Source organism: Nycticebus coucang, chromosome 2 (genome assembly GCF_027406575.1).
Source record: "Nycticebus coucang isolate mNycCou1 chromosome 2, mNycCou1.pri, whole genome shotgun sequence".
Taxonomy (NCBI): Eukaryota; Metazoa; Chordata; class Mammalia; order Primates; family Lorisidae; genus Nycticebus; species Nycticebus coucang.
Window position 1 is genome coordinate 177,415,385 of NC_069781.1, and position 26,111 is coordinate 177,441,495.

At 41.2% G+C, this 26,111-nt stretch overlaps 1 protein-coding gene and 1 long non-coding RNA gene across 4 annotated transcripts; one reads left to right on the plus strand and one right to left on the minus strand.

Annotated features, from left to right (window-relative positions):
• Positions 1-2,458: 2,458 nt before the first annotated feature.
• On the minus strand, positions 2,459-13,445 carry LOC128598516 (uncharacterized). 3 transcript variants are annotated; one of them, XR_008383641.1, is made up of 4 exons: positions 13,310-13,445; positions 11,148-11,408; positions 10,742-10,981; positions 2,459-3,563 (listed from the first exon to the last, which is right to left on the minus strand). It is a non-coding gene; the product is annotated as an uncharacterized LOC128598516 (long non-coding RNA). The 3 variants fall into 3 exon arrangements; XR_008383643.1 differs by lacking the exon at positions 10,742-10,981; XR_008383647.1 differs by lacking the exon at positions 10,742-10,981 and having other exon boundaries at positions 2,459-4,455.
• Positions 13,446-13,555: 110 nt separating this feature from the next.
• DYNLRB2 (dynein light chain roadblock-type 2) lies at positions 13,556-23,254 on the plus strand. The gene is made up of 4 exons (XM_053608969.1): positions 13,556-13,634; positions 15,702-15,777; positions 22,067-22,234; positions 23,118-23,254. The coding sequence occupies exons 1-4, from the start codon at positions 13,632-13,634 to the stop codon at positions 23,159-23,161; spliced, it is 291 nt and encodes a 96-aa protein (XP_053464944.1). The 5' UTR covers positions 13,556-13,631; the 3' UTR covers positions 23,162-23,254.
• Positions 23,255-26,111: the final 2,857 nt, after the last annotated feature.

Below are 26,111 nucleotides of genomic sequence, written 5' to 3' on the forward strand. Positions count from 1 at the left end.
AACCAATTTGCTTTTAAAATCAAGAAGTATTACTTGGTTTATTGCTTTTGAGGTGGTTCCACTGAAATGCAAGAACGGTATGGAAAACTGTCTATATATACACACACACACACACAAATATACATATGGATGCTCCAAGCCATTTTCAGAAGGGAAAAAAATGGCCTCCCATTCTTTTTATTAGCAAAGATAAACAGCAATATCTGACTAGGATTTTAGAAAGCTTAATCCAGTACTTATTTTGTCCCCACTGAGTAGTAAAAAAAGAAAGAAAAACAAAACAGAATTCCTTCAATAAATATTAATTCAGCTCCTATTCTCTGCAAGTTACTGTTCTACCTGACAGAGGCAGAGGCAAAGAAGAGGTAACCATATAGTCATTCTTAACGTGTGGGTGAAAATTTGGTCACACCTGTAAGTCTTTAACTTTATTAAATAATAGCCAAAGAAGTACATTTCTACCAACCCTTGAAATTATTCTGTTGTGCAATTTATGAATAGAGGTTCATTATTAAGGAAATAGAATGTAAATGTGATCATATAAATTATCACCAGTATTATATTAGCAGTTAGCCATAGGTATGAGATATTTAATAAGTTAAGTATTTGGTTTGATAGTTAAGTACTAAAGAAGTGCCTAACACAATAGCTGTCACAGCAGCACCACCTAGAGGACAGTGGGGAGAAACGCAGGGTCATTTCCCCCAATTTGCCTTCTTCCTAGTTAGAGGCAAAGAGAACTATAGCATTTGAACATCTCATGTCACTGAAAGCTCATCAAGATCATTTAGCAGCATCTTCTTAAGTCTTGACATTTTTATGAAGTACCTAAATGGAACTGAATAATTTCAAAATCACAATGCCTTGGGGCAAAAGATCCCAGTTTTGCTCCTAGGCCCAGGCAGGAACACTCTAACCAGAGACAAGTGTCCTCTCCCTCACACACACGCTGCTTCTTTCTGTCTTGATCCTGGACACGTCAGCGCCCAGGCAGACTGACATCTGGGGACACCTCCAAGATTTATTCCTGAGCGACCATCCAACGTGTAGCGACCAGAGTTGAGAAGAAATAAACTTTCTATCATTAACATCCTCCACTCCAGCAGGTTCCCTAATTCCCTTCTGCAGCCCAAGAGGAATCAAGTTTCGGGGGGGTGGGGAGATTGAAAGAGAAACAGCAAAACACCTCCTATTTTTAATAGTTCTCATTCACCAGTTATTTTTTATAACTTTTCTAAATCTGGCCACTTCCTTGGAGACATATTAAAAGGATTAAAAGTTAAATAATAAAGGAATTAACTCTTCTCAGGAATGCACACTTCCCTTGTGTTATTCGGTTTTAGAATGGGAGCAGGCTTTGCTCACTTCCAGCTGGCTGCAGCTTCTCCCTGGAATGGCAAAAATGCATATTCACTGTGCCTATGGACCAAGACCTGTGAGGCCAGGGGACCGCTGTCTTCATTCCTGCCCGTGACGCTGTCTGCCTTGGTGACTGAGTCACATTTTGCCAGTGAAGGCATTAAATGCAGAAGTCTGCACTAAGCTGCCCTTTCCATACATGAAGTCAGGGGTCCCACCTGAGCATGGCAGTAAGGGAGGGCAGTGGTTCACTCACGGAGATGCTCTGGATTTCAGATCGTGCACTCGGGCCCCATTTACCAAAGTTAACATTAGATTTTACCTACAGAAAGATCACCCTTATTCTGTATGCTAAAGCTGTAGCTAATGTCATACTGAACCACAGTAACTCTGCTTCTTTGAAACAGCACCTTTTCTTAAACATACTTTTGTCCACTCCTGTACTCACTCACCTAATTAGGGTCTAATTCTCTTTGGGAGCTCAGCTTACATACCACTGACTCCAGGAATCCCTCCAGGACCCTCACACTGGATTAGGATGACCCTCTCTGTGCCCCATTTGCAACCTACATGTCTCCCAAGAAGAAACGTGATGCACAGTTTTGTAGTCACTTGTTTATTAACCCTGTTCTCCACCAGCTGCAGGCACCACGACAGCAGGGGATATTTCTATCCTATTGACACTGTGCCCTCTCCAGCCCCACAGTTCTGCCTCAGATATTCCATTAACTGGAATTTGATTGTTGGAGGGAAGATCGTCCCATGTAAATATGCTTCACCTTGGGGGGGACTCTGATGCTGCATTCTTTGCCTTCAAAGGAGGTGCCTCAACTCTCACCACTTTGCTCCCACTCTTACCTCATTCTAATCTCCAACGCAGTTTAGGAGAAGCAATCAACATTCAACCAGGTGAGCTGTTTCTAGATAGTCAAGGCTTATGGCAATTCCACTTGGCAATCTCTTCACGGACTCCAGACTCAGAGGACCCACAAATGGCTCATCCTAATTCCCAGGTCAGACGCAGAAGTGGCAACCGGTATATTCACAGGAAGGATCATTCCGGGATGTCTGGCGTGACATTATGAAGTAGCATCTTCTCCCTTTTGTCAAGCAGGTAAAAAAAGTCTTCTCTCTCGTATGCAGTTATCAAAATAGCACAGAAGGAAGACGGGGAGCTCAACTTGGTTTCTCACTCAGGGCACTCATTGTGTCCATGGATGGACTGTGGTATTTTGGAACTAAAATAGCAAAGACCGTCTAGATAACTTGGAGAGTATATAACAGGCACTCAAACACAGAATCAGAGCCATCCTGGGGAAAGCTCCAGAATGGTGTGAAATGAGATTTTCCACTCCAGACCCCTATTTTGTCATTTGACTTTCTTGCCTCAGAAATCACATCTGCAAAATGAAGCTATCGGATAGGCTCAGGGGTCAACTAAGACAGAGCGCAGGGAGATGCTCAGAAAATTGCACCAGGTAACAAAAATAGATTACTACAGTTTCTAGAGGGGCAATGGCCTGCCCCCAACATTCTGTATCCAATATCTTTGGCTTTTAAAGGCCTGAGGAGGGTACAGGGTGTCCCAAAGGTTGTCACACATAGGAAAAGCGACAAACTCATGTTGTATTTTATATTATTCATAATATTGTATATAAAATACTTTATATGTATATTTATATATCAACATGTAGAGAAATATTTTATAAAATTTTGTAATAAATATTTTATAAATAAGGGTACATTTAGCTACAATTTCCCACTTTCCCTAGGTATGTATGTATGGTGACCTTGGGACATTTCACTGCCTTCACCCTGACGATTTTTTTTTAATTTCAGAATATTATTGGGGTACAGACAATTTGGTTACCTCGTTTGCTTCTGTATATTTTAAGTCAAAGTTTTAGCTGTGCCCTTCACCCAGAAAAGTGTGCAATGTACCTGTGTTGACAACTGTTTACTTTAATTAGGAAATAAAACCAAGAGTAAAACTAGCCTAGCATACACGAAACGCTAATCGGCAGATCCTGCATGTGAAAACCAAGTAGAGATGGTTTAGCATGTTATGGGGGTAACGGTATATATGTGTGTGTATAATTGTTGCTTTCTTTTTATACTTACCATTGTGTAGATGGGACCACTGCATGCAGAGTATGGTCAATACTCAGCCGACTCCCTTAGAAAAGGCTCATAGTCTGTATTCACTCATTAAAAAAAAAAAACATTTTTAAAATTATTGGAAACTGGCAAAACACAAGATGAAAATTGGCTAGAACTGACAAAAAACATGAATCCACAGTTTCAAGAGGCACAACCAACCCCGAGTAGGATAAATACAGAGAAAACCCCCACAATGAAACTGCAATGTGTGAGCGATCCAGTTGCCCTGTGGTCTTTCCAGTGTTTGCCATTTGTTTTATTTTAGCCATTCTGAGAGGTGTCTAATGATATTTCATTGCGGTTTCAATGTGCATTTCCCCAGGGCTCATAATGCTGAATCTCTTTTTATGTTTCCAATTGATAGAAGGGTACAAACGATTAGATTACATTGTTTGTGTTTATTAGGTCAAGTCCAAGTTGTAGTTGAGCCCTTCTCCCAGAAGTGTGCCACAGACCCCTGAGTTGTGCCCGTTAGGTGATCGCATGCCCAGCCACTCCCTCCTCCCCTCTGCTCCCCCTTTTTCCCCTTCCTCCCTACTTGAAAGTGGTTGCGTTTTCATCTCGTGTGAGCACGTAGTGGTTCATCTACTAGGTTCATGTTAGTAGTGAGTACATTGGATACTTGCTTTTCCATTCTTGGGATACTTTACGTAGAAGGATGTTCTCTGAATCCAACCAGGTTAATAGAAAAGATGCAACGTATACCATGGAATGCTATTCAGCCGTTAAAAAGACGTTGAACATCTACCATCTCTACATCCTCTTCAGGGGAAAGTCTCCTTCTGTCTTTTGCCCGTTTTCTAACTGGATTATTTGCATTTTTTCACTGTTGAGTTTTAAGAGTTCTTTATTACAGATCAAGTCCTTTCTCAGATACATGACGGGCAACTATTTGCTGCCAGTCGTGGCTGGTCACTCATTCTCCTAATGTGGCCCCTGAAGAACAGGGGTTTTAGGTTTTTAACTTTGATGTAGTCTAATTTATAATTTTTCCTTTTTTACTAATTGTGTTTTGGGTGCCACATCCAAAAACTCCCAAACTCTAACTACTCACAGGAAAGATACGATGTCCCCTGAAAATAAGACCTAGTGCATCTTTGAGAGTACACCTTAATATAAGACACTGTCTTATTTTTGGGGAAACAGGGTAGTTTTTTCTTTTCTTTTTTTTTTTCCTTTGCATATGTATCACCTTTATCTGATTTTGGTACCAGAGTAATGATAACTTCATAAAATCATGATTGGGGAGTTTCCCCCACTCTTCCATTTTCTGAAAGAGACTGTATAGAAATGGTGCTGATTCTCCTTTGAACATTTGGTAGAATTATCTAACAAATATCTTGTGAATATTTCTTTGGAGGAAATTTTTAATTATGAATTTCATATATTTTGACCTTATTTTAGGGTCTTTTTTTTTTTCTTGTAGAGATAGGGTCTTGCTGTGTTTCCCAAGCTGGTCACAAAGTACCAGATCAAGCAATCCTCCTGCATTGGCCTCCCAAAGGGCTGAATGGCATAAGCCATTATATCTGGCTTTCTCTCTCTCTCTCTTTCTTTCCTTCCTTCCTTCCTTCCTTTTTTTTCTTCTTTCCTTCCTTCCTTTTTCCTTTCTTTCTTTTCTTCTTTCCTTCCTTCCTTCACTCTACTTCCTTCCCTCTCCTTCCCTCCTTTTCTGGTAAAGGTTCTTCATTCTTGAAGTGATAGTTCTGATCTTTAAGACTTCATTTTTTCTAATCTAAGCAAACAGTGCTATAAATTTCCTTCCCTCCCAGTGCTGGTTTCCACAAACTCAATACATTGTAGCTTCATTTTATTTCAGTTCAGTATATCTTTTTAATTTCCCATAAGAACTCCTCTTTGGCCCGTGAATTATTCAGAAGTGTGTAGGTTAGTTTTCAAGTGTTTGCACTTTTCCTTCTATCTTCAGGGGGTTTCCTTCCCGAGCAATTCCTTCTCTGTGATCTCATTGACACTTTCAAATTCCCTGCCACTCCCCTTTTTAGTCCTCTGGCCAGAATGAGTGAGACTCTACTTATCCAACCCTGCCCTGCCTTTCCTGTGACTGTACCTTTGTCCCAGGTGAAGTGGTAAGAGAACACAGGGGAAAATAAAAGCAATAGCATTTGCTCCATTTGGAACCCAAACCACCAGGATCAGAGAGGAAGGTTCCCCTTTTCTCTGTTTTGGTGCCTGAGAGCCCCCAGGCCTTCACTGAGGCTTCTACCACCTCCAGATTGACGGGGCTCTAGAGCACCAGAGAATAAATAAAAACAAAAGAGAGGAATTTCTCCCCGCTTTTTCTGAGCATTGATGTTTTCTTTTCTACCAGAACCAGAGGCTTTCCCTAGAGCTGTCTTTTCCCATGTACAGTGCCCACTTCTGCATTTAGGGGCTATTCCAAGTCTTGGTCAGGAGAGAGGGGAGAAAAAAGAGAGAGAGAGATTCATCATTAGTTTAATGACAGTTTGAATTCTGGTCTTTCTTCACTGTCTGTATGACACTATTTCTCAGAATACGCAAAAAATAACTTGTATATGTTACATACAAGTTTTACACATGCACTTCTTGCGAGACACCTGAGTGAATGTTTACTCCATTTTATCTAGAACCAGAATCTGTGATTCACTTTTGACCTCACTGAGTGATTGACTTCCAGACGGTAAACCAAAGTTGAATTTCCAGAATAAACATAATTTTGTTACATTATTCTTTTTGCACTATGCTTAAATAATAAAGCGCTGCTTGCCAATTTTTATTTAGAATTTTTATATTTATGTTCATAAGTGAAATTTGCTTATATTTTCCTTCCTTGTAATGTTCTTGTTAGGCTGCCTTTATCAAAGTTATTCTGGCTCCATTAAACAAGATGGTAAGCGTTCCTTCTCATTCTATCATGTATATGATTTAAGTAAAAGTCACATCATTTTAAGATGATTCTTCTATTAATATATGTAGAAAATCTAAACCTATCTATAGATTAAAATATAGATTTTTTTTTTTTTTTGGAGGTATGGTCTTGCTCTGTCTCCAAGGCTCGAGTGTAGTAGCTCTCTCATAACTCTCTGTAGCCTAGAACTTCTGGATTCAACCCTTCTTCCCACCTTAGCCTCCCCAGTAGCTGAAGCTACAGGTGTCTGCTACCATCCTTGACTAATCTCTTTTAGAGACAGGGTCCGGCTAAGTTGCCTAGGCTGGTATTGAACTCCCGGCCTCAAGCAATCCTTTTACCTCAGTCTCTAAAATACAGAATCACTGAGTTGGGCAATTCTGCTCTATTTAAGATAAATGTGTAATAATATAAATAAAATGTAAAATTAATAAATGAATTTAGCCAATTAACTAGATATAAACTTAATACAAAATAACTGATTGCTTTACCAACAGAAAACACCAAAATAAAATCTGAAAACACCAAATAATATCAAATATATGTGAATAAACCTAATGAAAAATGTGCACAAAAACTGTACGTTATTGAAAGAAATGGAAGAAAAAACATTCTATGTCTATCTTTAAAGATAGACATAGAATGTTCTTGAATTAGAACATTCGTAAGAATTTCAATTCTCCCTAACCTACAAATTTAAATTCCAGTCAAAATATCAGCTGTATTTTTGTAGAAATTGATAATCTTATTCTAAAAATTATATGCAAATGAAAAGTCAGACATTCACACAAAAAAAGAACAAAGAGGGGAGAGTTATTCTCCCAGATACCAAGACTATAACACTACATCAAATTAGGGCAAGTGTCATCAGCACACAAACCAGAAGACTATAATGGAGAGCCCAGAAAAAGGCACACCCATATCGACACACTTGTGCAACCAGGGTGGCACCGCACAACAGTAGGGGAAATGTGGTCTTTTAAATACGTGGTACTCTGTCAATTTGACGTATGTGAGAAAATGAACGAAGCAGCTTAGTGACCTTGGGGTAGGGAAATGTTTCTTTAACAAGACATCACGGTACTAACCTCATAAAAAAATATATTGATTGCTAGAATATGTAATAATTAGGCAATTAGATTTTGGCCGGGCGTCATGGCTCACACCTGTAATCCTAGCACTTGGGAGGCTGAGGTAGGTGGACTGCCTGAGATTGTAAGTTCAAGTAAGCTCATAGTAAGCGTTCCTTCTCATTCTAACATATGTATGATTTAAGTAAAACTCTCATAATTTTAAGATGATTCTTCTATTAATATATGTAGAAAATCTAAATATATCTATAGATTAAAATATAGATTTTTTTTTTTTTGAGGCATGTTCAAAAACCAGAGCAAGACCTTGTCTCTAAAAATAGCCGGGCATTGTGGCAGGTACCTAGAGTCCCAGCTACTGGGGAAGCTGAGGCAAGAGAACTGCTTGAGCCCAAGAGTTTGAGGTTGCTGTGAGCTGTGATGTCAGGGTACTCTACCAAGGGTGACAAGTGAGACTCTGTCTCAAAAAAAAGCAGAAATTCTATTTTTCAGAAGACACAGTTAAGAGAATAAGAGCCACAAAGTAGAACAGATTTGTAGTAGACAGAGACAGGTGTATAGACGTAGGTGTGGGTACGTATGTAAATGTAGAAATACAGATATAGCCACCAAAAAGCGTGTACCACAGCGTGTGTGCAGACCCACCCACACAAACAGTTCCAAACAATAAGTCAATAAATACATGGGAAAAGGTGCTTGATCTCATTAATAATCAGGGAGACACAAACTAAAAGCACAAGATACCACTACACACATACCAATATGGCTAAAATCAAAGAGGCCTAACAACATTGACTACTGATAAGACTTTAAACCAGGGCAGTGCCTGTGGCTCAGTGGGTAGGGTGCCGGCCCCATAGACGGAGGATGGCAGCCCCGACCAGCTAAAACAGCAACAACAAAAAAAGCCAGGCGTTGTGGCAGGTGCCTGTTGTCCCAGCTACTCGGGAGCTGAGGCAAGAGAATCTCTTAAGCCCAAGAGTTTGAGGTCGCTGTGAGCTGTGACGCCACAGCACTCTACCAAGGGCGACAAAGTGAGACTCTGTCTAAAGCAAAAAAAAAAAGAAAGAAAGAAAAGACTTTAGACCAAAAGGAATTCTCTTGCACTACTGTTGGGTACACTGGTGAAACCACTTAGAAAAACAGTTTGGGGCGGCACCTGTGGCTCAAGGAGTAGGGCGCCGGTCCCATATGCCGGAGGTGGCGGGTTCAAACCCAGCCCCGGCCAAAAACCACAAAAAAAAAAAAGAAAAACAGTTTGGTATTATCTGACAATGGTTCATACTCCACAAATCAGCAATTCCACATTTATGTATTTTGTATAACCAAAATAAATGCACACCCATGAGCAAGAAATGACCCAAGAAAGAATGCTGTGGCCATCTTATTCATAGCAGTCAAAAACCTAGAAACCACAATATCAACAGAAGCATAAATACATTGTGGGTTTTTTTTTTATAACTGAATACTCACAGCAATAAAAACATAGACACCACAAGTGTACACACTATATAGATATGTCATGCTCATAATGTTACACAAAATGCACCCATAACAAAAGATTACATACTGGTAATTCTACTGCTGTAATTTAAAATGAGGTGAGTACATCACCAGGAGGAGGCTGAGGGATGCCTGGGAAGCACCACACGGAAGTTTCTGGGGTGTGGGCAGAATTCTATTTCTTTGGCCTGGTTGGGGCTTCCCCAGGAGTGCACTTCGTGGTAACTCACCCACTGTACGTCTGTCCTGTGCACCTTACTTTTTTGGTGTGTCATAATTACCAATCAAAGCAATTCTGAAACTGAAAGGATCAGAGAACTTGGGACGGGGTTCCCAGGGAAGTGAAGGGTACATAAAGCACTTGAAATGTATTGTTCCCTTCGGCCTGTCCTTCATTCTTTGAATAAAATTAGTAGACTGGGAACTATTTCCAGGTTTCCCTCAATCCTGGGATACCAAGAATACCCAGTACATGCAATATGCTGAGATGGGAACCACTTGCTGGAGTTGTAAACGTAGAGATGAGAATTGTGGGGAAAAAATTGAGATTACAAGGTTCTAAATGAACAGGTTGTCTAAGAAGAGAAAGATGGTCCTGAGTAAGGAAGTCTACAGTATGAACTCTGGAGATTTTTCTTCTGGAGGGAGTGAAAGACAAGGACCTTGAAGAAAAGTTTGGGTGTGGTGGCTCATGCCTGTAATCCTAATGTTCTGGGAGGCTCAGGAGTTCGAGATCAGACTAGGTAAGAGTGGAACTCACTAAAAAAAAAAAAAAAAAAATTAGAAAAACTAGCCTGATGTTGTGGTGGGTGCCTGTCAGCTACTCCTGTCCCAGCTACTTGGGAGGCTGAGGCAAGATGATCACTTAAGCCCAAGAGTTTGAGGTTACTGTGAGCTGTGACAATGCCACAGCACTCTACCCACAGTGACAGCATGAGACTGTATCAAAAAAAAAGAAAAAGAAGAGATAAGAAAGAAGGGAAGGAAGTAGGAAGGAAAAGGCTAGAGAAATGGAAAGATGAGAATGGGGGAGGGAAAGAAGAGGAAGAGAGGAGAAAACATAGCAGAAAAAGACAGAAGAAAGAAACTTGGCCAAATGATCCACAATGGGCCCCTGGTGTGAGCCAGGCACGCCATCCACGTGCCATCAGTGAAAGCTTGCATCAGCCTTCTAAAGTGGATATTTTCTTTCTTATTTTACAAACAAGGAATCTGAAGCTCTGAGTTTATATTATTCAAGGAAACACATCTAGAAACCTCACCCCTACCTGCTTGCAACTCCAAATCCTGTGCTCTAGGAAACCACTTAATTCCAACAGACAGGATTACCTTACAGGAGGAAACACTTAGGTTACACTTAAGTCTCCAAAAGCATTGCCCCCAGAAGGTGCCTTTATCCTGAAAAGAATTAGAAAATATTCGATTTTCTGGAAACTTGATTATTCTCTCATTTTTTGCCTTTGGATCAGTCACATGGAATATTTATTGATACCACTGACATCTTCTAATTCTGCTTTAGTATTAAGGGATATTTTAGAAGAACCTAGTGTCTATCTTCTAAAGGGAAACCTTTAGAGTACTGGAGAAGTTCAAGTTGACAAATAATACCTAAAGAGAAAATGGCCACAAAATATATCTCATGGCCTAGTTCGTAGTATTTGCCTACTGCCAGGAATGCCAAAGGTAGTTATATACAATGGTGTAAAAAACTCCAAGAGAAAACTCAAGATCATGAAGTTACCTGGATTTCTTCGGGCTAAGTAGAGAACAGTAGAAAATTATCCAAGAGGAAGAGAGACCCTCCAGAAGAAAATCATCTCCTTTTTGACAACATCCTATGTGAAAATAGACTTTGCCCCCATGTATCGCTTTTATGGTGAAGACCGAGTACTTGCAAAAAGTATTATTCACCTTAATACTTTCACTGAAGTTCAAAGGTCTTTAGTACTTATTGTGAATCAGAGCAAAAGATGAGGGGAGCCTAGAGGGAAAGAGAGAGTGGGGAACGTGGGAGACATTGCAAAGACACTGACATAGCACTAGGTATTCATTACAGGCTCAAAAAAAGGCATAAAAATTAAACCAACCTACCTCCAAGGAATAATTACAAGTGAAACATTGATAAGGAGAAAACGGCTCATATTCACCTCATTGATTTCCTGGGTACAGTGAGTCAAACTTGACTGTTGGTTGGAAGTCTATTTGGCTACTTCTTATTTCTTTTTCAGCAGTTGGCCTCTCCTGTCGGTGCTTTTTATGCTGGAGTCGTGCTTTGCTCTAATCACAGCTGTCAGCTATTGAATGAGCTTGACACCCTGACTCCAGAAACGAGGGAATTCACACCCCATGCATATGCAGTTGGCTCCTTCATTAAAGCTGACTGACACAGCAGACATGGTGCACTGTTGCTGATTTTTGTAAGAAAAACAAATGGCACATTTTCATCACACTGGTTAACATAGCCTTTCTGGCATTTTCTTAGTTATTGTGTCAAGACAATTATATTCTACATTTACTAAGTTTCACATGTACCCTCGTAAGATGCACCGCAGGTGTAATCCCACCAATCACCCTCCCTCCCCTCCCTCTCCCCGTTCCCCATATTCTTAGGTTGTAACTGGGTTATAGCTTTCATATGAAAGCCAAAAACTAGTTTCATAGTAGGGCTGAGTACACTGGATACTGTTTATAAAACCAATGTATGGTGCCCCATGATTGCATTAATGTACACAGCTATGATTTAATATTAATAAAAAAAGTGGAAGATATTTCTTCTATCATAAGTAACCAAGATCAATAAATTATCTTACTTTAGGTACAGAAAATAAGGCATTTTTCCCCCAGACTCTGCTTAAAAATGAAATAAGCACTACATGGATGGGAACTTGGTAATCAGAACATACTTTTCTTCAAAAATATATCTTTTCAGAATGAGAAAAAAAAAAAAAGAAGAAAAAGAAAAACAAATGGCTACACAATCAAGTAGGGACTCTCCTTGATCAGAAACATCCAAGTTAGACAACAATCAGTCTTTATTCAACTCAGCCAGTATGACTGTAAAGACCTATATTTTCATTTTTGCAAAAATGGCAGATACAATCAGTTAAGAGCCAGGTCTGTACATGTGGTACATACCAGACTCAGACTCCTTCCCCCAACCTTAGCTGTCCTTTCCACATTATTTTAATTGGAGTGGTGTTGAGAGTCAAGTGGGACTAGTTGGCTACCAGGAACTGGCTTTTTGAGAAGTAGATATTTCTTGAAGGAAAAGGCAGAGAATTATAGCCCTTTTTGCTACGTATCAGTATTTTTGTTTAATCCATTAGGATCTTTCTTCTTGCTTTTACAGATCTAAGTTATTGAAACACTGCAAGTGGTAGCTCTGCAAGGACTCCAGATTGCCACAGAGGATCATTTTACAAAATGCTCCACACCCCACCAAAAACTGAAGCAAAGATAGAGCTTCTCAGAGGGTTTCTATACCTAAATTTATACCATGAAATGATAGACTCAGAGCTGAACTGTACCATCTAGTCCAAAACCACCAATGAGTTCAACATTTCTCCACAGCATCCCTAGCAAGGGGCTATTCAGAATCTAGTTGACACTCCTAGCAATAAGCATGCCTTTTTTAGTGGGAAGCTTTCTGGAAATGGAAGCACAAACTGAATATTATAGGAAGTCATTGGGGCATAGTCCCTACAGAGATGCATTCCCAACTTACAACTTACACCGTATTTTATAATCAATGTTTGTCCCCTTCAAATCCCAGCAAGATGTAACAGGACTCCAGCCACAGAATTTTCCTGCCATGCTTCACGCAATAGTTGAAGCCTTTCTTCCTGGCTATGGGGATCTCACCAAGGTCCTTCAAAAGGTCAAGTGACTTCTTACCATCCCTAATTGATCTGCTCCCTCAATCTTCCTTCAATACCCATGAAAATGCTCCTCTGTGGCACTCTGGAGGGCTTGCCAGGTACCTCTTACAACATTTCAGTAACTTAGATTTGTTGACCAAAAAAGAAAAAAAAGGCAAGAAGAGAAATCCCAATGGATTAAACAAAAATACTGATTAAGGAGCAACCCCAACTAAGTTGAGAGCAGTAAGGGGGGTGCAGCGACTAAGTGAGAGCGCTTACTCCACCCATCTGAACCGGCAGGTGCGTACACACACATACACAGCGAGGTTCTACTCGATGCTGTGATATATTTTTCTACGATATAAAAACTTTGGGGGCAGCAAGCCTGTGAGCATTGCCCCAGAGCACTGAGGGACGTGCCACACGCAACTACGTCTATGGCCCATTACCTCGAGCAACCTATCCCCCGTTTATTAGCCCAGAGCACGCATCGCACATGGATATTAAGCTAGTTTGTGGCATTTTTCTGTCTCCCCAGCAGGACTGTCCCCGGGCCCGGAAGGACCAGCCGGCGGCGGGTGGCCAGGAAGCAGCTTCCGAGCGAGCCCAGAGGCCTGAAGGAGCGGAAGAGCCGCCCCGCCCCGGCTGCTGCGCGCGCAGGCGCGGCCCGCCGCTTCCGGGAGGTCACGTGCTCTCTGGTCTCCTAGCAACGCCTGGAAGCGTTGTTGACATCCGGGGAGGCGGCGGCGCCGGACTCTCGCTGACCGCGCCATGGTAAATCGGGGTCTCCTCTCGCTCCCCAAAGCTCCAAGGGCGCCGACTGCCGGAGGCCTTCACTGCCGGGATCCCGGGAGGTCCCGGGCCGCGGCGAGGCTGGTGGATGCTTCTCGGAGGGGCGAGAGAGACACGTTAGACGGGGGGCGATGATGTCCAGATGGGAGGAAGCTGTCTTGAGGGTTGATTTGGGGGGTGTCTCTTGGGGGGGCGGTGATGTTGAGAAAGGTATGTGTGTGAGAGAGAAGAGATGAAAAATTCTGAGGGGGATGAGAAATCTGGGGGGCTAGGGAAGTTTGCCAAGGAAACGAGCGAAATGGGATGGAGAAAGTGAGAGATGGGGCAGAGAGCGCAAGGGAACGGAAGGGGAAGGGGCAGTGGGCGTGGACAGAGAGGAAGGGACAATAAAGAGAAAGAAGGAGAGGAGCAGGGGGAGGCAGCCCCCCAGGAAAAAATAAGAAAAGGAAAGGACCTCAGAAAGTAGGGGAAAGGAGGAGCTTTAAGACAGGAATGAAAAGGAGGTTGTAGATGGGGATTAAGAGATTGTATTAGGAGGGCTTAGAAATCATGAGTAGAGAAACAGCCAGGTAGCGAGAAGGGCCAAGAAGAGAAGAAAGAGGAGTTAGGGCCAGAAGTAAAAGAAAGAAAAATAAGGGCAGTGGCCATAAGGAGCCGTGGACATCGTGGTAAAGATGATCAAAAATGTAGTGAATTGCTAATCCCGTGGACAACTATTACACTTTAGTGCGGTGTTTCCCAAAGTGAGATGCAAATATTAGTTACTACATAAAATGTCCCCACAACGTCCAGTAACAGAATGAATCACATCGTGGGAAAGCTATTTCTCTTTCATTTTGGTCAGCCTTGAAACACAAGGAAGTTTATGACATTCTTCGCCCCTTAATACCACCCTTGTTTGGTAGTTCCCATTTTCTCAGCTGAAAGGCAGATCTCAAACTCAGCACTTTGGTTGAAGCAGAATTTAGTGATATATTCCAATTTCTCTTCATTTTGTCTTTACACTTGTTTCTATGACAAATAATTCCAGATTTCCATTTGTGGTAGCGGTGTATCATTTCCTCTTAAAGTGCATTGATTAAGCTTTGATTATCAGTGAGATAATTTGAAAAACATGCTAAATAACATAGATGGTATTCAGAGGGGCAAAAATTGTGACCCTAGAACACAAACACCTGAAATTCTGGAAACACATGCTATGATGATGGGAAAGAGGAATTAAGTGCTTTCATACCCACACTTAACTGAACTGACATAATGTTCACCTGTGGGATGTTGAGGGCAAAAAGAACACAGCACACCCTCATCAGGAAATAGTCAATCAGAATATACAGTGATTGCTCAGTCAGGAACAATATGCAGGTTTGGAAAAAATTATTGTTGAGTTTGGCATTTCTAGAGGGGAAGAAAACTGACACACTACAGTCTGTGTGTAGGATTCAGAAAGGTGAGTTTAAAGCACAATAATTATTCCAAAATAATCATTAATGGTGAAACATGTAGCTTGCACTGAGAGCCAAGCTATAGTTATCAAGAAAATCCTGGCATCGTAGAATACATTGTTTTCATAGAATATCCTTCTGTAAATTTAATCCTCTGAACACCCAATTAGGTGGCATTGATGAAGATAAGATTTCTCAGTAAGGACCAGTTTTAGGCAGAGGGAGGTCATGATATTCAGCTCTATAAATAGTTAAAGGACTAATGTAGAAAAGGAATGTTCGTGTGAATACAGAAAGATTGAGAGAGGGGTGCTCCAGGGAAAAATACCTTTCTAGCAAATGGAAACATAAAAATGGAGCAAGCTCTGTGAAGCAGTGAGAGCCCTTTCTCTACTGGTTCAAAACAAGAGATTTGTCAGGGTTGTATGCAGGGTTCTTACATAGGTTTTTATGTGGGACTTGACAGTTTCAAAGATGTCCTTGAAAAGTCTGAGAGTCTAGCACCTTAAAATTAGGAGGAGTAGGTATCATTTTAAACACCATTATCCCTGGGATTGGGGTCACCATGAAGACCCTTTTGGTTAAATGCCTTCCTGATCTCTTCCAGACAGAGGTGGAAGAAACTCTCAAGCGTATCCAGAGCCATAAAGGGGTTATTGGAACCATGGTTGTAAATGCAGAAGGTAAATATGTCACAGGCCGTCTTCTAGACACACAGAGCCAACTGGGAACCCGTGTGTTATGTCAGTCCTAAGACAACATCTTAGAATTTGAAATCAAAAGCATTGTTGTCTATTTTAGCTATGGCCTTTCCTTGTCAAACATCTAATGAATATTACATGCCAAGCATTCTGCTAAGAGCTGGGCATATAAATATGAGTGCCAAAATGTGCACACATTTTAAGAAAGGAAAACCCCATATTAAAATTATAATACCTAATACAGATAACAAACAATGAATACAAGTCACATTGAGCACCTCTTGTAATTGCAGAAGTCAGACACAACTTGGGTGCTACACATTTCATAGTTTTTTCCTTCCTTAAAATGTGTATACATTTTTTAGCACCCTCTGTATATATTCCTGAGAAACACGATATAGTGTCTACTATTTAAAGGTTTGATCATTCTTTTCCAGCATTTCAGAAGGCCAATAAAACTATCATGTTGAAGACAGGGAGTATATTATTGCTGGTCGTTTCTTTTTGTTTTAACATTACAAAAGAAATACAGTTTCAGTCTTTAAGTGGAATTATTTCTTTACCATATGGAATAAAAATCCTCGAGAGTCACTTTCAGTATTTATAGCCTTTGTGGGGGGGGGTACAGTATAAGAAGGGCCAATACATTCTGACTGTGAAATCTGCAGGCTGATCAGAAGCTTGCTCTCGCCACACATCCTTATTAAGAACTCATGTAGTGTCTTTTCCAGCACTTTGGTCCATGCTCAGCTATGGTGGCGACCTCTTAAACGTTCCTGCCAGTTTCATTACTAATTCAGGCATTTGTAAGAACAAGAGGTGACAGAAATTCCAGAGCATTTGTTAAAATAAGAGTAGCCACCTCACATAATTCACAGTACACCCATGGAGTTGGCATATGACCAACTTGGTGCCTGCGCAAAATCCATTAGTAAGTGTTTGTTGAACAGCTACCAAGTGAAAGTCTGTTTAAGCGGTAAGCTAAAATTCCTTGCCATGAAGAATGGGAAAATAACCTACTTTACTGATGGGTTTGATAATTCAGTGAGACCGTAATTGTCAAGTGCCTGACCCAATACCCAATACTTAATAAATTGCAGGTAAATAGTTCTGAGAATGTGGAAATTTTTAATTCATTTGTGCAGAGAAAACATTTGACTTGTTTTATAAAATTAAAAATAACTCAGTGCTAAATAAGTCTCTCTCTTGCACTCTCTCTCTCACACACACACAAAATATAATAAATTCACCAAGCTTAAGCAATCAGGGTGAGAAAGGATTTAGGATCAGCCTTACAGGTAACTCAAAAGTTATGCCAAATACTTCCAGGCACCATTCCAGCCCTAGTGTGTGGATCCAGGCAGTGTGCCAGCCCTAATGTGTGGATCTGGTTGAATTAATTTTATTTCCAGGTATTTGCATACTCTGCCCCACTCTCTAAGACGGGTTCTCCTTGTGGTTTCACGGAGGTGCTGTGTTGGCTTCCATTGGCTACAGTAACAAAGTACACATCCCTGGTGGCTTAAAACAAGGGAAATTTACTCTCTCTCAGTTCTGGAAGCCAGAAGTTGACATCCAGATATGAGCAGAGTCATGCTGTCTTTGAAGATTCTCCATAAGGATCCTTCCTTGCCTCCCCTTCTTGGCTGCTGGTGGTTGGTGTCAGTCCTTAGTGTTCCCTGGTGCACAGACACATCACTGCAATCTGCCTTCATCATTACATGGTGTTCTCTCGGTGTCTCTGTTTTCTTATAAGGACCCCAGTATGACCTCATCTTAACTAATTATGTCTGCAAAGACTCTGTTTCCAAATAAAGACACCTTCTGAGGTCTATAGTGGACTTGACCTTGAGGGGGCCACTATTCAACCCTGTACAGATGCATTCACCTGTGACATCCAGAACAATTCACTTTAATGTGCTTGGAGATCTTGGTCTAAAGTAACCCTGGTGATATTTATCAAATATCTGAAGAATGTCCATCCCTTCAATCTGTAACTCCACTCCTAGGAACTTATCCTAAGGAGTGATAAATAAAAGATTTAGGCATAAGGACACTCAGTCATTGTGAAGAACAGCAATAAGTAAATCCATCCCAACAGTAATATTTATGACTGTGTAATATTCACTTAACGGACGTTACTCTACAGGGCGTCCCAAAGGTCACCGTATATACATACACAGGGCACATGGGGAAATGTAGCTACATGTGCCTTTATTTACAATATAGTCATTATAAAAATTTTTAAAATATGTACAAAATATTTCTAAACTTATATAAGTATAAAAAATATTTAAAAATATGACTTTGTTAATTTTCCTATGTACGGTGACCTTAAGGACACTCTGTGTTCCTATGTTCAGATGTTGAAGAATATTTAGCATCAAGGGAAACTACTCAGAATATTAGTAAATAAAAAAAGCAGAGAACACAGCAGCAGCTGGCGCTGTCTCACCTAAACATAGCCAGGGAGGAAAGGAGAGGGCATTTTACCATGCTTACCTTTGAGTGGGGGACGAAAAGTGGTGTGTGCTTTATTTTTCTGAGGTTTCTCGATTAGCACTTACCCAAAAGGAGCACAATATCATTTTTATTTTTATTTGGGGGGGGGGATAATATTAGTTCTTTCCTACACAGACCACATTTTTAATACCCATTAACGTCTAATTAGCCTCGACTAGGATAAAGTGTTAGGATCCAGGGCCCTTCTCAAGCTTTCTGAATACTCAAGAATTTTTACCTAAAAGCCAAATTACGCTTTCACCAAAAAATATAACCGGAGGGCTTATGTTTATAGTCAGATGATTAATAACTAGAGTGTATGACCAAGATGTTTATTAATCATATATGATATAAATTATGTGACCAGAATATAATTAAAAAAAACTCAATTTTACCAGCCTACTCACTTGTATATGAAAGTGCTATTTGTTATAGCGTAGCTTTGCAGCTTTGGGAAGTCCTGTGAAATTTAATACCCAGACTATTTAATGAAGATGGTGTTTCTCTATTCCTGTTCTCCATGGGTAGTTTGGGTCTCTGATTCTAGGAAAATAATGTGCACATGTTTGCAGACTGCATCTGTGGTCAGGCAGGTCTCCTACCTCGTGGCTGCACTTAGCTACCATCACATCCATGTTAAATATGATCCTTCGCACTTCCTAGCCATGACGATAAAGGGATTTACCAGTTTAGCCCAGTGCTGAGGGGTGTACATTTGGATTGGAGTAGACTTTTTGTTAACGTTGGTTTCCTATTTATAAAACCATTTATTGTTTCCAATATTGCAACACTGATCACTGAATTAGATACTGATAAATAACGTATTTGTCTCCCAGATAGTCATCTCTGTCTTCCATTCTTACGTACATTAGCCTGATTTCTGTAGGCCTTAATTTTAAATATCTCTGACATTACCAACAATCCATCATTTGAATTTCATTACATTTTATCAACCACCCACTCAGTTTCTTTTATTTGGAAATACAGTCTGTCCACCAAAGCACAAACGTCTAGTTGAAGATGATAAACTGAAATAACAAGGGCATCATACTAGGATCAGAAAGAGTGACATTTTAAAGTAGGGCCATAAATTCAGCCATATCAAATTTTAAAACACAAGTACTCTTTGTCGGAGGAGCTGCATTTTAGGAACGTATCCTACACACGCACACAAATGTGAAATGGCACGCACAAGGTGCATTCTGCAGCTCTGCTTATAAAAGTCACAGATTGGGAACAGCCTAAATGCCTGTTGGGAGCATGCAGTGGTTAAGTGCATCACGAAACATCCATTCAACAGACTATTACTCAGTCATTAACAGGAATTACTTAGTTTTATGTGCCCTGAGTCAAGCAATTCCCAAGTGTATTAAATGAAAAAGCTTAAGGTACAGAATAGAGAATGATGCCATTCAAATAAAAAATATAAATATTCTTTTTTTTTCTTTTTGAGACAGAGTCTCTCTCTACTGCCCAGTCTAGAGTGCCACGGCATCAGCATGACTCATGGCAACCTCAAACTCCTGGGCTCAAATGATCCCCCTACCTCAACCTCCCAAGTAGCTGGGACTACAGGCACCTGCCACAATGCCCGGCTGATTTTTCTATTTTTAGTAGAGATGAGGTCTTGCTCTTGCTCAGGCTAGTCTTGAACTCCTGAGCTCAAGTGATCCTCCTCAGCCTCACAGAGTGCTGGGATTACAGGCATGAGCCACTGCACTCTGCCAAGAATACAAACATTTATTGCATACATGTAGTATGTGTCTGGAAGACACCCTAGGAAACCCAGAGCAATGGTTTGTCTCAGAAGGGAGGTGGGTGGACTTTATACCATGTGCTAAAATTACTTTTAATAATTTTTTAATTGCCTCCCATGGTGCCAAGCAAGAACTCAGTAAATATTTGTTGATTGATTTTTTTCACACGTCTCTGGTGAATACCAAAAGCTCCATGTGTTCCTATGGCATGTGCTTGTTATTCAGAAAGGCTGTTTTATTTATTGACATGGATCGTGAACAGATTAACTAAATAGATCTGAGCATCTGATTCATAATCTTGTCATCTACGTTTTAAACAATTCATTCAGGTTGTATTTCTCATTTTGGTACTGAGTGGTGCAGACTGAGTAGGTAGTCACTATTTAGGATGCAAAATAAAACTATTTCCCTTAGAATATGGACTGCTTGCTACATTTCTGCTTCCTGCTTGTTCAAGAGCTATGCTTTGTGATCTTGCATCGGGTATAAAAGACAACGGACTTTGTGATTTGGGCTAATCTTACTGGAGTTAGATGGTATCTCAAGGTAGTTTTTATTTGCATTTCTCTGATGATTAAAGATGGTGAGCATTTTTTCATATGTCTGTAGGCCGTGCACCTGTCTTCTTCAGAGAAGTTTCTCTTCAAGTCCCTTGCCCACCCTGCGATGGGATCACTTGTCCTTTTCTTGCTTATACGTTTGAGTTCTCTGTGGATTCTGGTTATTAAACCTTTTCAGAGACAAAACCTGCAAATATCTCTTCCCATTCTGAGGGCCGTCTGTTTGCTTTACTTACTGTGTTCTTGGCCGTGCAGAAGGTTTTTAGTTTGGTCAGGTCCCAGTAGTGTATTTTGAAGCTGCTTCAATCGCCTGGGGGGTCTTCCTCATAAAATACTCGCCCAGACCAATTTCTTCAAGGGTTTTCCCTGCACTCTCTTCTAGTATTTTTATAGTTTTGTGTCTTAAGTTTAAATCTTTAATCCAGTGAGAGTCTATCTTAGTTAATGGTGAAAGGTGTGGGTCCACTTTCAGTCTTCCACAGGTTCCCAGCCAGTTCACTCAGCACCATTTGTTAAGAAAGATGGAGACTTTACCTCTTTCATGTTTACATGGATGGAGCTGGAACATATTCTTCTTAGTAAAGTATCTCAAGAATGCAAGAAAAAATATCCAGTGTACTCAGCCCTACTATGAAACTAATTTATGGCTTTCATATGAAAGCTATAACCCAGTTATAACCTAAGAATATGGGGAAGGGAGAGAGGGAAGGGGGGGAAGGGGGAGGACGGGCGGAGGGAGGGCGATTGGTGGGATTACACCTGTGGTGCATCTTACAAGGGTACATGTGAAACTTAGTAAATGTAGAATATAAATGTCTTAACGCAATAACTAAGAAAATACAAGGAAGGCTATGTTAACCAGTGTGATGAAAATGTGTCAAACCGTTTATAAAATCAGTGTATGGTGCCCCATGATCGCATTAATGTACACAGCTATGATTTAATAATAAAAAATATATATATATATATATAAAATTAAAAAAAAGACAATGGACTGCCTTGTAGGGAAAAAGAGACCATATAATGCAAAAGTGAATTGGGTTTAAGATGATACCTTATTTATTGAATAGGTTTCCCTGTGACTGGGTGCCCATAGCTCAGTGGTTAGGGTGCCAGCCACATGCTCTGGGGCTGGCACATTCGAACCTGGCCTGGGCCTACTAAACAACAACAACAAAAAATTGCCGGGCATTGTAGAGGGCACCTGTAGTCCCAGCCACTAGGGAGGCTGAGGCAAGAGAATTGCTTGAGCCCAAGAGTTTGAAGCTGCTATGATGAGCTATGATGCCACGACACTGTACCGAGAGTGACAAAGTGAGACTCTTGTGCCTCTGTAATAGCAGCCGTCCCATTTTCTTCCTTTTTACATTGTTAGTGTTTTCCAATACTTCCCAAATGTGCATATGTCTTTTACAATTAAAAAAATTAACCAGACATGAAATCTCATCACAGGAATTCCGATCCGGACAACCTTGGACAACTCAACCACAGTCCAGTACGCGGGTCTTCTGCATCAGCTCACGATGAAAGCCAGGAGCACAGTCCGCGACATCGACCCCCAGAACGACCTGACTTTCCTTAGGATCAGGTCAAAGAAACATGAAATCATGGTAGCTCCAGGTAATTTGGCATTTCATTTCATAATTAAAGAAACATCTCTACTGGAAAAAAGTCTCATTTCAAAGAATGGGGAATATAGACTTTAGAACACGTATGAAACAATATGCTTCATTTACAAAACAAAGACATTGGAATCTGAAAATCCCAGTCTTAAAATGTTATGAAATTAGCAACTATGATAATTTGATCATTAACAAGTTGAATTTTGACCATTTGCAAAAATCAAAAAAAATTTTAAGAGACATGGGTCCCATTTTCAGTGAACTTAGCTCACAGACTCTGGAGAGGGCAAGATCCTGTGCTGGGGATCCGCAGGGTTGGACCGTGGTCTGCAGAGTCTTATACCCTCCCTCCCGGGCCAGCACATCCACCTGGTACCAGAAGACAGCAGCCACAGAAACACTCCTTTCCTTGGAGGAATTACGTTCACAGTGTTAGCAAATGACTATAAAACATGAGCGATGCTACTGGATCTAGCCTAAAACAAACTTCTCTACAGCACATATGTCAAACCAGAATCGCCTATAAACTAAAGAAAGCCTTTTCTACGCCTGTGTTCTGACCCTGACTGCACATTAAAATCACCTGGAGAGCTTTAAAAAAAAAAAAAAATGATCCATGCCTGGACTCCACCCGGAGCAATGAAATCAGAATCTCTGGGGCTGGGCCCTGGGAAATGGCTATGTTCTAAAGGCTGAACAGGTGATCCTGATGGGCCAGCAGGGTCAGGAAACCAGGACTGGCCCACCTGACCTATGCCAGGTCCTTGTGATGTTTTGAAGAGAAAAGCGTATGAGCTGAAATTTATGAAATGTAATCATTTCCTTACATTTGTTAGATTTAATACTTAGGGTAAATTGACTTTGTCGATGTCTCTCCGCAGATAAGGAGTATCTTCTGATCGTCATTCAGAATCCGTGTGAGTAGACCTGCCGGGGCAGCCAAGGCAGTCCTAGTGACACTGCGTTGGAAACAATTCACTATTTGATGATTATTAAAATTATATTCCAACCCACCTGACCCTTTGGACATTCTTTTCTATGTTTACATTTTAATTGTTCTACACGTCTGATTTAGTCCCTTTTGATTATATTGTGAAGTTGTACTTTTGCTATATAATAAACAAATTCTGGTACGTATGTCTCTCTTTTCTGTTCAGTCCACAAAACTGAAGGATTCCAGTGAGAAGACATCTTTCCTTGCCATAGTTCTTTTAGTCTAGAAGTAGCTGTCACCAAGCATAGAAACATAAATTTACCTATTTCTGTTACATGCCAACAAGATTCCATGGAGTTCTTTGGAGAACTCCTCAGGAGAAGCAGAAAGTCTCATGGCTCAAAGAGTGTTTGACTTTCTCCCAGGTTAAACAAGGATGGTGGGAAGTCAGAGTATGGTTCTCAGCCAGGGTCAGCTTCTGTGCCATTAGCCCGAGGGACCAGATACATTAAAGGCTAAAGAGATAACTCCAGAGAGTTTTATTTTTTACTAGATATTTAAAAGACTCAGAAAATGACTAAAATAATGTGACAGATTTCCATGTACCCCAAACCCATTTAGAATAGATGTTAACATCTTACCATCTTTTCTCTCCTCCCCTCCTTTTAACTAAACTTTTTATTTTAAAATAACTGAAGATTCATGTCAAGTTGTAAGAAATCAATAAAGATCCTGTGTACCTTTTACCAAGTTTCCCTATGACCATCTCCCGAAGCCCCAGTACCATATCACACCCAGAAAACTGGCATGGACTCCCCCCATCAACCTTTGTGTAGCCTGCCCACCCTTGACTCCTGACAACCACCAATCTGTCCTCCATTTCTGTAATTTTGTCATACCAAAAATGTTATATAAATGGAATCACACAGTGTGAAGCTTTTTGGAATTGACTTTCGGTCACTCAGCATAATTCTCTTGCAATTCATCCCCAAAAAAGCAATGAAACATTACAGACACAGCTGACATCTGCCCCTCCTTGTGCCTCTGTCCTCCTTCCCAGGGGATTCTTGTCAGAAGGCACGAGTGACCCTACACGGGTCCACAGGCCCTGTTTCATCTATGTTCCTGCTACAAGGCCACAGGAAGTTACATTTGCAGAACAGTGCGTGGTAAGCTGTTTGACCACTCCCATGGCCCCAACTTGCATCCTGCGAGGCTATCACAGCCACCCTACACGGAAGGGCTGTGGCAAATCCCTGAGGTTACTGGAGTTTACTCTTCAGGTGATGCTGGGAAGGGAGACAGGTCATGGATGGAACTTACCCAAGGTTTACAAGGCAGTGGAGGCTGAAGCCAAACAGCCAAACCCATGCATGCAACAGACATCTGAGCCTCACTTCATTTAGCAAATGCTCTCTAAGGAACTGCAGAATAGCTCCAGGCTGAGACCCCCTACCCAGTAGTGGTCAGAAACATCATCAGTCCTAGATTGTTCAAATTCTGGCTCTGCCATTTGTAGGCAGTGTGAGCCTCACAGCCTCATCTGTCAGATGGGGTGATACCAGAACCTAAACAAGGCTCGTTTGTGAGAAGCCGGTGAGCTGGTGCAGCTACAGTGCCAGGCACAGGCACAGAGTGAGTTCTCAACAGATTTTACCTTTGTGGGTTTTTTTCCTGAGACAGTCTCACTCTGTTGCTCTGGGTAGAGTGCCATAGTGTCACAGCTCACTGCAACCTTAAATTGCTCTTGGGCACAAGTGATCCTCTTGCCTCAGCCTCCCAAGTAGCTGGGACTACAGGCACCTCCCACAACACCTGGCTAATTTTTTCTATTTTTAGTACAGATAAGGTTCTTGCTCAGCCTGGTTTCAAACTCCTGAACTCAAGCAATCCACCTCCCTCAGCCCCCCAGAGTGCTAGGACTAAAGGCGAGAGCCACCACATCCAGCCAACAGATGTTAGCTTCCTCTTCCAGCTACTCAGAAATGGCTCTTCCCTGGGAGGTGAGGAGGAGTGGCCCAAGACACATGTAAATGAGCTGCAGGGACAGCCCTGAGGCCCCTCACATTATCAAGTCCACACAACTACCAGGCAGATTCTGACTCTGTCTCCAGACAAGACAGAACAAGTGGGAAAGTGAGCCAGAAGCGTGACAGGAGAGAGCCCCCCTGCCCCTGCAGGGTGATGAACACAGAGGAAGGGGGAGCGGGATGAGGTGCTTACCGCAGCACGCAGCTGGCTTCCAAGCCATTTGCTTTTTATTTTAAAAGACTTGCAACTTACAGAAGGTTAGAAAGAAGATGGTACGACTAACACTCCTATAAGCTTCACCCACATTCACCAACTGTTAATATTTTATGACATTTGCATCATCTTTCTACACACATTTCAATAGATCTTTTATATATGTATATACACACACGCACATATCACGTAAGAGTAGTGGATAACCATAACTGCGGGTAGTTCCCCCAAATAAAAAATCCTCTTACATAACCACAACACCAATTTCATACTTAAGAAATTTAATACTGATGCAATCATATCTTCGAATATGCAATGATATTCAAATTTCCCCAGCGTTTCCAAGAATACCCTCATAGCTTTTTTGGTAATGTAGGAGCCTATCAGGGGCCACACGTTGCATTTGGGCATCGTGTCTCTCTAGTTATTTACCGTTTTTAGAAACCCGTGTTCTCTATTCTTTGCCTCTAGTGTAGGTGGTATCATGTCACTCTCCCTACAGTCCCCAGGGTCACCTGCCCTCTACTTCCCTTCAGCTCCTCCTGATTGGACCAGACATGGCCTGTAACCACAGGAAATCCAGAGAAGAGCAAGTTTGGTCACAGGTGAGTGCTTGCCTCTCATTCCAGCCTCTCCCTGCCACCCAGCGAAGTCTTCATACCATGGTACTCACTCACCCCAGGCAGGTTTTGGCATC